Raw genomic sequence first — 14,558 nt, forward strand, 5'->3', positions numbered from 1 at the left:
AGATAGCGAATAAGTCGGTAGATTGTATTTAGAGATCTTATGGATTTAGGGGCACCTGGGTGGCTCAGTCAGTTAAGCATCTGCCTTCGGCTCAGGTCATAATTCCAGGGTTCTGGGATCGAGCCCCACATTGGGCTCCCTGCAGGGAGCCTGCCTCTCCCTCTGTCTGCTGCTCCCCTGCTTGTGCTCTCTCTCTGTCAGATAAATAAATAAAATCTTTAAAAAAAAATCTTATGGATTTAATGTTTTATTTAAACTCTTTCTGATTTTTAAAAAGTAAATGTATTCCGGGGTGCTTGGGTGGCTCAGTCAATTAAGCATGTGACTCTTGATTTTGGCTCAGGTCATGATCTTAGGGTCGTGAGATCGAGCCCTGCCTTGGATCTGCACTGGGTGAGGAGGCTTCTTGAGGCTCTCTCTCCCTCTCCCTACCCCCACTGCTGGCATGTTCACTCTTTCTCTTTCTCTTTAAAAAAAAAAAAAAAAAGTATTCCAAAGGCTGAGAAACGGGTAAGTAGGAAGTTTTCTTCTTTGAAAAAGTAATTTTAAAGTTGCATTTTTAGCACTGTTCCTCTTGTAATTGTCATCCAGTCTGTTTGTAAGAAGGCAATAGAAATGTTGGGAATTAGTGCGCACTCTCCTTTTTTAAAAATCAGTTTCATTTCATTCAGGTTCCAATTGTTGCACTCACTGCTACTGCAAGTTCTTCAATCCGGGAAGACATTGTACGCAGCTTAAACCTGAAGAATCCTCAGATTACCTGTACTAGTTTTGATCGACCAAACTTATATTTAGAAGTTGGGCGAAAAACAGGAAACATCCATCAGGATCTTGTCCAATTTCTTGTCCAAAAGACAAGGTAAGGTTGTCATGGTTGATAAATTTTGGTTAACTATTTCCTTCTTTTTAAAAAACTTGTTTTATTTATTTGTTTGTTTACTTTTTACTTACTATTTTTTTCTAATGCGTATATGACATATTTCACATTCTACTTAGCTTTGGTTAAAGTCAAGTGTGATGTTATATATCACTGAGAAAATTGCCTAATTCTGAAGGCAGAAACTAGTTCTGGTATTTTTTGTACTTCATATCATTATTGCTTGAACAGGACATACACTTTTTTTTAATTTTTATTTATTTATGTGACAGAGACAGCCAGCGAGAGAGGGAACACAAGCAGGGGGAGTGGGAGAGGAAGAAGCAGGCTCCCAGCGTTGGAGCCTGATGTGGGACTCTCCCGGAACGCCGGGATCACGCCCTGAGCTGAAGGCAGATGCTTAACAACTGCGCTACCCAGGCGCCCCCCCCCTTTTTTTTTTAAAGTAAGCTTTACACCCAACGTGGGACTTGAACTCACAATCCTGAGATCAAGAGTCGTGTGCTCTACCTACTGAGCCAGCCAGGCACCCCTACACATTTAGTAATTGACAAATAAACAACAGAAAAACTGAGTCTTTTATCTGAATTCTCTTTAGTTCACTAATTATATGACTAATTGAGTATTAGGGAATTTTAGAAGTCATTTTAATAATAAACATTTTTGAGCCCTCGTTATGTGCCAAGGACTATCCTCGGTGCTTTATATAAGTGATCTAGTAATTCTTATAACTGCTCAGTAAGCTACATATTATTTTCACTTTACTGAAGAAGAAGCTCTCACTAGTACTTTTTCCTGTTTCTTTTGTTTGGAGGCATGTTATATGTATGCTAAGAAGCTTTCCTTTTGCCTTATTTCCCTGATCTGTCTCCTTGGTGAGAAACTTATAACTGTCATGTTATGAAATGTGTTTTTAAGTCAGAATACATGAAAATAATGTTTGACCTACCAGCACAAACACAAAACAAGTCTAGGCAAATAGAGTTTAAATAACATCAATAGTATTTTACCGAAGGGCTCTAAGGGTCCTTTAGGATGAATTTAAAAGTTGGATTTGCTATTGGCGTGATCGTACTATATCCAGATCAAAAAAAGAAAGTAATGCGGGTGCCTGGCTGACTCGGACGGTAGAGCATGTGACTCTTGATCTTGGGATTGTGAGTTTGAGCCCCTCATTGGGTGTAGAGATTACTTAAAAACAAAATCTTAAAAAACAAAACGAAACAAGAAAGTAATGGGTATATTGAGTATTCGTGCTGCTCTGGTGATCTCTCCGAAGTGAGTACTCATTGTACTTCACTTCCATTGTGTTCTAGAGGGAAAACATTCTCTTGAAGAAGGCTGTTTATTCTATACTAGAGTCTTTTAACAGTGACATCGTTATGTACTCTCCTAATCTTTGATCCTTTTCTGTCCATATTATTTTCAGTCTCTGTGGCCTTCCCCTAATAACCTTCTCCTTTTTGAAACTTTACCTTTGTGTGTGTGTGTGACATTGTGACATTTTATCTTTCTGACTATATTGTCCTTTTATGCTATCTTTTGTGTTTTCTTCTCACCGTCTTTTGTTAATTCTACTAGTGGAGGTCTCTTAGCCTAGACTACTGTCATCTCCCTTAACAGACTGCCCTCTTCCTCAGTGTTCCTCCTTACATTCGAGACACAATTTTCAGATTCATCATCCGAAAGCACATCCCTGAGTCTTGGAATTCCTCTCTGGTGCCTCCCTCTTTCCTGTGGACTAACAGCCAGACTCCTTAGCCTAACATCCAAGACCATCCAAGATTTTTATATTTAAGTGACAGTGGTTTTTCTGAGAGCAAAGCAACAAAGATTTTGCACCCATTTTCAATCCTCCAAGAGTTATGGTAGCAGCCAGCCACTCCGAGTCAGAATGCTTCCTGTAGATCTCAGGCAAATAGAAATTTTCCTCTTAATGAGCAATAATTAGATGGAGGGTAATTAAGACTTCAGAGTCTTGCCTTTTATTTCTATTTCTTCCCTTTATTTAATTCTGCCATTTTTTCCCCTATTCATTGAGCTAACATGTTTGTTAAGTTCTGACCTTATTTGTTTTCTATATTCATGATACATTGAAATTGAATAGACAAGCCTCTTATCACCCATCTAATTTAGTGGTTAGATGAAGATAGATTTCTTTCCCTTCAGGAAATTGTTGTGAGGAAATAACAAGGTTTAGTAAACCACTTGGCGAAGTAATGAATCATTTTGTAATAGAGATTTTTACTCCTTTGATTTTTCTGCTAAGTTTAAATGTGTATTTTCTACATTTTTTAAATGTAAAAATTGATACGCAGTCTTAGTATCAATTTGAACACTACAGATGCATGTCAATTGAAGAGTACTTAGATCTTTGTTTCTGGTCCTCATTTATCACTGTTGATGTTTTGGCATTGAGCTTTATAGCCTTTGTTTCTCTAACTGTACCATGCAGATACACACTTTTAGTTTTTGTTAACTTTATGCAGAAGTAGTTACAGAGTATATCCGTATTTTAGGCAATATTTTCCTTTGATTTAAAGTATCTTTGCTAAGATATATGTTAAAATCTCTGATTATTATAGATAGACCTATAATCTCCCTTTAGTTTTGTCAATTTTTGTTTCATGCATGTTAAAGCTCTGTTAATTGATACATACACGTTTAGGATTTTTGTAGCTTCAATAAATTGAAACTTTTATCATTATTAAGAAAAAGCATTTTTGCTATCTTCCTGCATAATGTGATTTTTTAAAGTTAGGGCCCTTAATATGTAGAATATTACAATATTCACAGTTTGGTGAACAAATTTTTCTTCTTTGAGAAATGTTTTAAAAATGATGATGGTTTTGTGAGGGGTACTTGAGTTGCTCAGTTGGTTTAAGCTCCGACTCTTGGTTTTTGCTCCAGTCATGACCTCATGGGTTGTAGGGTCCAGCCCCTGTCAGCCTCCAGGCTCAGCAGGGAGTCTGCTTGAGATTCTCTTGCTCTGCCCCTACTCTCACTTGTGCGCTCTCTCTTTTTCTCTCTCTCTCAAATAAATAGATCTTTAAAAAATTAAATGATAGTTTTGTGTATTAAAAATACTTTGTATTTTTTCTCACTTCTTTATCTGCCGGGACGTTTTGTTATAGAAGCCCATTTAGTCACTATAAAAAATTGCTTTGATTGGATTATTCAGTAAAATTTATGGAGTCAAATTACTGCCTATTTTTTCCCCTCTATTTAAGCTTTCAATGACTTTTGCCATAGTCCTTAAAGGTTTTAGATACAATAATTTTTTATTGTTTGCTTATTAGTATTTTGCAGTATGAATGTACATAATGATGAGCATTTATTTTTCACTATTATAGTTCTTTTGTGAATATTTGTGTATATGTCTTTTGGCAGATGTGAAAGTATATTTGTAAAATAAATTCCTAAAGTTGAAATTGTATCAGAATATATATATTAAAATTAAAGTTTTTCCTAAATCTAAAATAATAAATTTTTTAATATGCTTAAGTCAGCATAAATTTATTTTATGTAAATGAATATATTGAGGAATTAAATAAATGTACTATGGAAACCATCCTTTGCATTTTTAATAAATAAGCACTGGTTTTTATTTTTTTATTATTATTTTTTAAATGTTTTTTTATTATATTATGTTAGTCACCATACAGTACATCCCTGGTTTCTGATGCAAAGTTCGATGATTCATTAGTTGCGTATAACACCCAGTGCACCATGCAATACGTGCCCTCCTTACTACCCATCACCAGCCTATCCCATTCCCCCAACCCCCTCCCCTCTGAAGCCCTCAGTTTGTTTCCCAGAGTCCATAGTCTCTCGTGCTTCATTCCCCCTTCTGATTACCCCCCTTCTTTATCCCTTTCTTCCCCTACCGTATCTTCCTAGTTCTTATGTTCCATAGATGAGAGAAATCATATGATAATTGTCTTTCTCTGCTTGACTTATACAGACTTTAAACAGACTTTCAAACAGATGTTTTCTATAATAGTCTCAAGATTACTAGTAAATACTTCTTTGAACTCTAAAAATGATCTTTAATATTACAAAAAGTTACTGCTTTTTTAGTAAACATATATAGAAACTCAATTTTTTGATCATGAGAAAGAATAAGACTATTCTCCTATGTAAATATTCACTTATCTTTCTAATATAGATGAAGACAATTCTTCATCTAGTGCTTTGCATTTCTAAAAGTATGGAAATTGCATTTCTAGTAGCTTGTTAAGTTTTTATCAAGGCTTTTTTCTTAAATAAATAAACTTGTCTCTGGTTTTAACTTTAATTTGAACAAAAGATGAGTCCAAGGTGTTTGGGATTTAATGTAATTTATTTCCACATTTCACTTTCCACATTTTTATGTAGCTAAATATATCATTGTTTTCTATATGCTTTCTTTTTTTAATGTTTTACTAAAAGGAAAATTAAAAATTTAAAAATTAAATTAAAATTAAATTATAATTTTAAAAAGAGGGGAAATTAAATAAGATAAAACTCAAACTGGTTTTGAAAACTCAAACTGAAGCCTATATATTTATATATTTGTTCTTCTGTTCTTTTGTTTGTTTGTTTTTAGTTCCAGCTGGGAATTTGAAGGTCCAACTATCATCTATTGTCCTTCCAGGAAAATGACAGAACAAGTTACAGCTGAACTTCAGAAACTGAAGTTAGCCTGTGGAACATACCATGCAGGCTTGGGTGTTAAATCAAGGAGAGAAGTTCATCATAGTTTCATGAGAGATGAAATTCAGGTGTGAAGACCCATCATTGTTACTGTTTCCCCATGGAAACAGATACTTCTCTAATATTTATTTGCCATATCTTTATCGACTACTTTGTGTTGAGTATAAAGAAGTTTCTCCAATAAAGGGAATTAATGTATAATATGGATGACAGATACGTGAACAAGCTATTGCAGATGAGTATAAATAGCAGATTGCACATAGTGCTTAGGTACATAGAGGAAGGAACACTAGCTGTTAAGATGGGTTCTGTTATGGTAATTGTCCTTCCAGGAAGAAGCAATTTGAGTGTAGAGTCTGAACAAGTAAATGGAAGTTTGTCAAGTATGTGAGGCCAGTAGGTGATGAGGGAAAAGGGATTGGTTATGGAATTCAAGGAAAAGGGACTAGCGTGTGCAAAGACACTGTGGTATGAGACTGCATACTGGGTTCAGGAAATTGGGAATAGTTTGGAATGGTTGGAGAGGAAGGGAGTGTGGAGTAGATTCGGTACAAAGTATGGGTGAAGAGGCAGGGAGGAATTGTTGGAGACTCACAGGAAAAAAGTTGAGTCGGTTGGTTGGTCAGGTTATGGAGGAGGGCCTTAAAACTTACAAAGAGGCAGGCTGGGATTGATGTGATGTACCTGTAGTTTTTCTAGACTACTTTATCCTTAGAATTTTTTATTTAAATTTTCATTTAATTTTTTTAATTCATTTTGATCTAATAGGTAAAACAAATCAAAGTAGAATAGTTCTTGTTGAAGATGACATGTGGGAGAAAGAGATCCAAGAGCCTTCCATTCTCCCAAGACAGTCCCTGGGGGTGTCCTGTAATCCTCAGAGCTCCTCAGAATAGCGTTTAAAAACCATCATGACAGATTACTCTTTTTTTTTTTTTTAAAGATTTTATTTATTTGACAGAGAGACAGCCAGTGAGAGAGGGGACACAAGCAGGGGGAGTGGGAGAGGAAGAAGCAGGCTCAATAGCAGAAGAGCCTGACATGGGTCGATCCCATAACGCCGGGATCACGCCCTGAGCCAAAGGCAGACGCTTAACCGCTGTGCCACCCAGGCGCCCCTACTCTTTTTTTTTTGAGCAAGATCCTAGTATTATAGAAACATTAGATTAGTAGCCCTAAGCAGGATTAATTTGAAGAAGAAAGACTGTAGAAAGAAAGGGTATCAAATGAAGTCACTGTGAAGTGCTCTAGCTGAGATTCCTGTTATGATTGGAATCATGTTAATAATTCTAATCTGAAGTGATTGGAATCCTAGTTTAGTGGGCATCATGCAGAATATTTAGGAAGACTTAAATTCAAACCACGTTGGGAAGGTTTAAATCAACAGCTTCACGCTGTCAACATCCTATCTAAAGTCTGTTACTGTAAGCCTATGGACTAGCCCTCCTCTCAAGTTAAGAGATGAACTTAACTTCTGCTTTGCATTTTCCGCTCACTAGGTCTTCCATTTCCTTTCTGTCCAGCTTTGTAGTTGTTAACCACCCTCAAACCAACATTGTTCAAACAACCTACCTCAAATATGGTTCATATGCACTGTCTATAAAGTTCACTATGCACTGTCATGCTGTAACACATACTTTCCTGAGAGCATCTATTCTTTTTCTCCCTCTTCTTTCCAAAGATAAGAACAGCTATCACAACTGCTTAGTTACCTAAATTCTTAAATGTTTATAGTTTTATTCTGTTATCTCAGGAGTTTGAAAATTATCATATAAAATGTATTAGCTGTTGCTTACTGAATCTTAACAATTGATGTTTGAGCATTAACTAATCATTGATTTCTTTCATTTTGATTTATTATTAATTACTCATTTAGGTAGAAACATCTACAGATAGGAAAGATTGCAAACTTTATCTGTGATGTTGTGATGGGTGACTTTGTTGGATGCATCTGGTTTTGCTACCCACATTCAGTGTCAGTGAAACATTAATGCTTTGAAATATGGCTTTAAAAACATCACAGTGATCACGAATTATACCTGTATCTAGGAAGGTATATGTATGTATGTGCCATTATATTTTCCCTTTCTGTGACAGGATGTCAAAAAATTTTGTCCATATTATGAAATTAATAAATTAATATTGATGCTGTCACCCTAGCGACATCAGGGGTTCTGTTGTATCAAGAGTTTTTGCATTTGCATCAAGAGTTCTCAGACACCTTCTCAAGATGATGAAAATACATTTCCTCATCCATATAGAATAGTCTGGTGCTCTTGGAATTGATTACTTGCCATTGCATATTTATTGAGTGCCTACTGAATGCATACATGTACATAATTCTAGATGTTCACTGTCCTGTCTTTCTGAAGTTGATATATACCTGTGTGGACCTAAAAGTAGAGCTCACCTCCCCAGCTCACCTCCCTAGCTCTTAATGTCTTAAATTGACTAATGCTTAGAGTCTTAGTATTTTCTATTTTATAATTTTAGAAAAAATTTTTTTCATATTATTCTTAACCAAATCTAACCATATTCAGAAGTAGATTTGCATTTTTAGAGTGTGACCATTCATTCTTACTTTTTGTCCTGATTTTTAGTTTCATGTTCTTTTGTATTTTATTTGTTTTTTTAAGGTCTTGAATCCTTTTCTTTCTGGGATGAAGCTGTGAATAAATTATTTCATAAAATACTTTATTTTCACCTGAGAGTTTATAATGATATTTTGAACATCATGTCTGTAGAATAGGGTGATGTCATCTAAAAACAGCATCATAAAGGGGCACTGGTTGGCTCAGTCAGGAAAGCATGTGACTCTTGATCTTGGGGTTGTGGATTCGAGTCCCATGTTGGGTGTAGAGATTACTTAAAAATAAAACCTTTAAAAAAAACACAGCAGTATCATATGTTGAAAATTAGATCTTCAAAGTTCGCACCACCCACAAACATGCACACACTCTTGCAAACGGTAACTATGGGAGGTAATGGATGTGGTAAGTAACTTTATTGTGGTAATCCTTTCACAGTGTATACGTATATCAAATTACCACATTATGCATCTTAAACTTGCACAGTATTATAGTCAATTATATCCCAATAAAACTGGAAGAAAATTGAATCAAATACATTTTTAAAAACCTTTGAATTATTATGTTGCTTATTCACCTTCAAATATAGCAAAATGGCCTAGTTTTATTTACTCAAAGCTTTTTCTTTTTTTTTAAGATTTTATTTTTAAGTAATCTCTATACCCAACTTCAGGCTTGAACTCAAAACCACAAGATCAAGAGTCACATACCCTCCTGACTGAGCCAGCCAGGCACCTCTCAAAGCTTTCTCTTAATAAATTTCTATTTCGATTTTTTTTTTCCCTCTCACTTTTCTTACACTTATCTGTTCAGCATTTTCTTTTTCTTTCTTTCTTCCTCTCCCCCCACCTTCTGTCCGTCTTTCTTCTGTTCTTGGTCCATCTTAATACATTTTTTTAATAGCACTTTAATTTGTATTGGTCATGCACACACATAGCTTAAAGAACAAGCTAATTCTACAGTGCTTACAATGAGAACATCAGCCCCTCCTGCCTTCCCCACTTCTGTTTCCTATTTTCATCTCTTTTAGTTTATTCTTTTGGTATTTACCACTAGATCTTGCAGTGATTTGCTTTTACTGTTACTACTTAGTTTTTATTAGATTTAGGCATTGTCTATTGACTTTCCACTATAAGGAGTGAAAGTTTAGCTCCCTTTCACACCCTTTACTGCCCTTCTGCTTGCTCCGTTTATGTATTTCTAACCTCCTTTCCTCCCAACATTAATATAATTTGGTTAGATCAGTATACATATTCAAATATTGTCTATTTACATAATTATTTCTCTGTAAGTGCTTTTTATCTCTAAGCTATGTAGTGTATTATTGCACATCTTTTATTGTTAATACTTTAAGTTTTTTTGTTTAGTTTTTTATATGTTCTTATCACTATTCTTCCCTAAAATTGCCCCCAATCAAGTAAATTTCATTTCAGTATGCACATAGATATGAGATATCCTTTTAAAGATGCAGGGATAAATTCATGTTTCATTTTACCATCTTTAATGAGCAGTTGCCTTCCATCTTTGGATAATGCTAGAAAATGTTAAGATACTGGGCAATCAGGTAAGGACTCTTGAAACTTCATAATAACACAAAGTCTCTTTTAATATCATAAGTATTTTAAGAGCCTACTTTGTGTCTTGTACTCATAGGTGTTCAGAGAGATCACTTTAGTTGCTACTTTTTATAGAGAGGAAATAGAAATCCTATTTTAGGGTTACCAATCCCTAATTTGTAAATCGGGCAGATAATCTTTTGATCTGTAAGTGATTGGTTGAAATTATATTAAACTCAGTTTCATGCCAGGGACTGTAGTTAATGAGCTAATTAATTACTCTTACCAAAAGGTAAAGATGTAAGGTTTTGGTTCTCCTACGTATTTGTCAAATTATATTGTTATTTATTCTCAGTGTGTCGTAGCTACCATAGCTTTTGGAATGGGGATTAATAAAGCTGACATTCGCAAAGTCATTCATTATGGTGCTCCTAAGGAAATGGAATCATATTACCAGGAGATCGGGAGAGCTGGCCGTGATGGACTTCAGAGTTCTTGTCATGTACTCTGGGCTCCAGCAGACATTAACTTAAATAGGTAAAAACATTTATTGCTTTCACCCTTGCAGATTTCTTTCTTTCTATATAAACTTTGAAAGTATTTGAAGCAGCATGCAAAATTTCAAGTAATGTGTATAAGTGCATTTAAAACCAAAACAAAACAGAGGACATCTAAGAACCTTTGTGGTAAGTGTTATCACCCAGAGGAGATGACCTAATTTCAGCTATACCTGATTTAGTGTGAAGAATTAACTAAATCAGGACTATACTGGGAATGGAACATGGATCCTATGGGTGCTTTCCTAATATTGTGCGTGGACAAACTGTTTTTTTTCTCCCCAGGTCCTCTCAAGTTTTGATATGTCTTCAAGCGATAGTTTTCTTCAGATAGCGTTTATTTCGTTATTGGTTCTTTCTTCCCCTGATACAATGGTGCTTATTCCAAGTGACTTTTACCAATCGCTATTTGAATATCTTTACCGTTTGTTTCCTTTGTTAGTTCTATGAAAGCATGCAAGCTCTTCTTGACTGTGTGTAATCATGTTGCACTGTACCTATTCTCTGTACTGATGGACTGCCATGAAAAAAATTAAGTTCAGTGTTTAAATGTAGGAAGGTCATTCTACTTAAACGTGAATCAAGTCTTTTATTGATTGGTACTTGAGTTCTATGAGATTTATATTGTAATATTTGTATTTATACTGGAAAGGAAAATCTTGCAAAAATTTTAGGGGCAGTGTTTAGCAACTGATTCCCTCATCCATAAGGGGATAAAATCTCAGGAAAAAACCTTATATATGGTAACTGATGGGGCTGTTAAGATGAGGTATTTTCAAAATGCACATCCATGTAGCTGAATAAATTGAGCTTGAATGGACATATTAACTCATATTACTAAAATGATGAGAGTGCCTATCCAATACAGCTTTTATTTTTATTCATCATTCAGCAATGTTTTGTTTTGAGTGCCCATTATGTTTTAAGCATTATGCTCTATGCTGGAGATAATGATAATGATAAATAAAAACAGATATGGTACCTGCTTTCGGAGAGCTTAGAATATAATGGAAATGGCAGATCTTAATCAACAGAATCACAAAACTGTAGATACATAGGATTCATTTTACTGTTCTCTACTTGTGTTTGACAATTTCAATAATCAAAAGAGTTTTTAAAAGGGATCATGCAAATCTGTGTAAAATTACAGCTGTGTTAAGTACTATGAAGGAAAGTTGCATCAAGTAGTCAGTATATAATATGATGTGTATTTACCAAGCTAAAAATTTCAGATAAGTCTTCCTTCAAGAAGTAAGTTGAGATCTGAAAGGGTGAGTTGAGATCTGAAAGAAGAATAGGGATTAATTAGGTAAAAATGTTTGGTATAAATTTTAAGCTTTTTAGAACAGTGGTAGCTTTTGTTTCTTAACATAGAGTCAATAAAACCATCCCCTTAAACAGAACAATTATTGTTTTTCTTTTGACTGTCGTCTATAGAAAGCTTTTTATAAACTAAAATAATTGGGATAGAGCACAGCTCTATCTGATACTATTAAATTTGGGATTGTATCAAACATATGTTGATTCCTACCAATTCTGATTTATTTATATGTTTATACTAAAGGTGCCAAACACTTAACAGCCTGAGTTTTATACTGTGACTTTGCAGGTTCATCAATAGATGTAGTTGCTGTTTATCTGGGTCTCAAAAGATACTTTTTTTTTTTTTTTAAAGATTTTATTTATTTATTTGACAGAGATAGAGACAGCCAGCGAGAGAGGGAACACAAGCCAGGGGGAGTGGGAGAGGAAGAAGCAGGCTCATAGCGGAAGAGCCTGATGTGGGGCTCGATCCCACAACGCCGGGATCACGCCCTGAGCCGAAGGCAGACGCTTAACCGCTGTGCCACCCAGGCGCCCCTCAAAAGATACTTTAAATGGTTATCTCATTAAGATTTCACAGGAAGTAATAGTGCTTAGTAATCAAATAATGGTGCCAGAAAACCCATACTTGAATCTTCAGTATAGACAGGTTGTTCTTTGCATCCATACTAAGGGAGATAAACCTATGGGGTTAATCATGATAAAAAAGAATTCAGCAAGGATTTAGGACAGATCTGTGTCATCCTTGGGACAAATCTCTTCTATTGGAAAAAACAAAGTTTGAGAATAAATGGAGTTGCTGGTTCTCAGTGAAAAGATTAGAGTAATTCATAAAATATTTTTAGAGTGTATCTTCTGCTAGAATGCTATGATTGAGAGAGGAAACTTGTCCAGTCATCAGTGTAAATATGTAATTTTATATTTCTTATTGCAGAAGCTATACCACTGGCAGTGTCTCAATGTCTGCATTTGCTGTTATTTTGAACAGTTAAACCCAGAAGTTACTGTAAACTTTTTTTTAAAGGGAATAATTTGCAAGTTAATTTCAATTTAATAAATCTTCTGGTTGCATCTGATTTTTATTTTTGGGTTGCTTTTAGAATTTTTCTCCTTTTTCAACTTATTTTTATTATGTGGAATATTGTACTTTATTTTAATAGTCCCCAAAGTAGAATAAATATTTATTAAATTTGTTTTTAGAGACTTGTAATTTTAATTTTTCAGATTTGTTACTGATATTGATAATGAGAAGATTAGTTAAATGTAGGTCATCTGAACCAAATATAAGGGAGGCTATAGTACTTACAGTGTAGGCGTTTGTTTTCTTTGTTCTTTCTGAGGAGAAGGAGGTGAGCTAAACAAACAAATAAAGCAAGAATTTGGGTTATGAGCCTCTTTCAGTATGTTTTTAGTTTCTCAGATAAAATAAAATAAACAATAACCTTTTATTGGGAAAATGTAAAAATTCATATATAGTGGAAAGATTGCCAAAAAGCTTGTAGCATATAAATCAAAATGAAAAACTTTAGGGTTTATAATAATTTTTTAAAGGCAGCTAAAAAATTGATGCTTGGACATAGGATAGAATTCTTTCAAAAGTTGTTTTCATAAAAGTCAGAAAAATGCTTGTGTCTTGTGGGGGCATTGACTGGAAAGGGACACATAACTTTCTGGGATTATAGAAAAAAATTTTTTTTATCTTGATAGAGGTATAGGGGCTTTAAGTTATGAAAAGTAAGCAGTAATAAATGTAAAAGTAACAAAACTGCTAATGCAATTTTATATATTCCTGTGATATTTATAATTGACAGGCACCTCCTTAGTGAGATTCCCAATGAAAAGTTTCGATTATACAAATTAAAGATGATGGCAAAGATGGAAGAATATCTTCATTCCAGAAGGTGTAGGCGAAAGTATGTATTATTTGTTTTATATTAATTAATAGCAGATTTATGAATGGTGCTCTTTTAAGAAAAAGTTTTGCAAAACAATTAGAAGTTTTTAGAAACAATTATTTTGTTGGTGTTACATATGTGCTGAATTTTTAAGGCAGCTTTCTTTGTGCCTGAGTAAACTGAAGCCAGGTAATGAGATCCCAGGTGAATCAATTAGTGATGATTTCATCTCATTATTTTCAGCAATGATTTTAACATATATGGTTTTGTTCTTTTATTTAATTTTAAATTTTCTCTTGGGTAGACTCATCCTGTCTCATTTTGAAGACAAACAATTACGAAAGGCCTCCGTGGGTATTATGGGAACTGAAAAATGCTGTGATAATTGCAGGTCCAGGTAAAGATTTTTTATTCTAGATGGAGATTCTAAAAGTCTTTGTTTCTCTTCCTTTTCAAATGATTTTTTTTAAAGTAGGCTCCATGCCCAACATGTGGCTTGAACTCACGACCCTGATCAAGACCTGAGATCAAGAGTCAGATGTTCCACTGACTGAGCTACCCACTTGCCCCTCAAATAATTTTTAATTGAGTTTTTGTTGAATGATATGTTTTACAGTTTTAAAAAACAAGATAATGAATTTATTTAAATAGAAGACAAAGCAAGCAATATTGTTTTGCTTTACAAATAGATAAACCAATAAAATAGTGGACCTAAATCTAAATTTATCAATAATTATATTAAGTGTAAATGGTCCATAATCACCATTTAAGGGCAGACATTGTTGGAATTGGTTTAAAAATATGACCCAACTAGCAGCGCCTGGCTGGCTCAATAAGAGGAACATGCAACTCTTGATCTTGGGGTCATGAATTTCAACCCATGTCAGGTGAAGAGATTATTTAAAAATAAATAAATAAACTTAAAAAAATGACCCAACTATATGCTGTCCGTAAGAAATCCACAAGTATAATTATATAGGTAAATTAAAAATAAAAGGATAACAACTATATAACAATGAAAACACTAATCAAAAGAAAGCTGGAGTTATTTTAATATCAGACAGTGG

At 34.4% G+C, this 14,558-nt stretch overlaps 1 protein-coding gene across 7 annotated transcripts in view; it reads left to right on the forward strand.

Moving 5' to 3' along the window:
* Nucleotides 1–14,558, forward strand: part of WRN (WRN RecQ like helicase) — a 144,061-nt gene that overhangs the window by 86,435 nt on the left and 43,068 nt on the right. For all 7 annotated transcript variants that reach the window (XM_034647520.1, XM_034647519.1, XM_034647518.1 and 4 more), the window contains 5 exons: nucleotides 672–859; nucleotides 5,466–5,640; nucleotides 10,072–10,253; nucleotides 13,408–13,509; nucleotides 13,796–13,888. In XM_034647520.1, the coding sequence (XP_034503411.1) occupies nucleotides 672–859; nucleotides 5,466–5,640; nucleotides 10,072–10,253; nucleotides 13,408–13,509; nucleotides 13,796–13,888 (740 nt within the window). The remainder of the gene's footprint in view (nucleotides 1–671; nucleotides 860–5,465; nucleotides 5,641–10,071; nucleotides 10,254–13,407; nucleotides 13,510–13,795; nucleotides 13,889–14,558) is intronic.

This window comes from Ailuropoda melanoleuca, chromosome 18 (assembly GCF_002007445.2).
Source record: "Ailuropoda melanoleuca isolate Jingjing chromosome 18, ASM200744v2, whole genome shotgun sequence".
Classification (NCBI taxonomy): domain Eukaryota; kingdom Metazoa; phylum Chordata; class Mammalia; order Carnivora; family Ursidae; genus Ailuropoda; species Ailuropoda melanoleuca.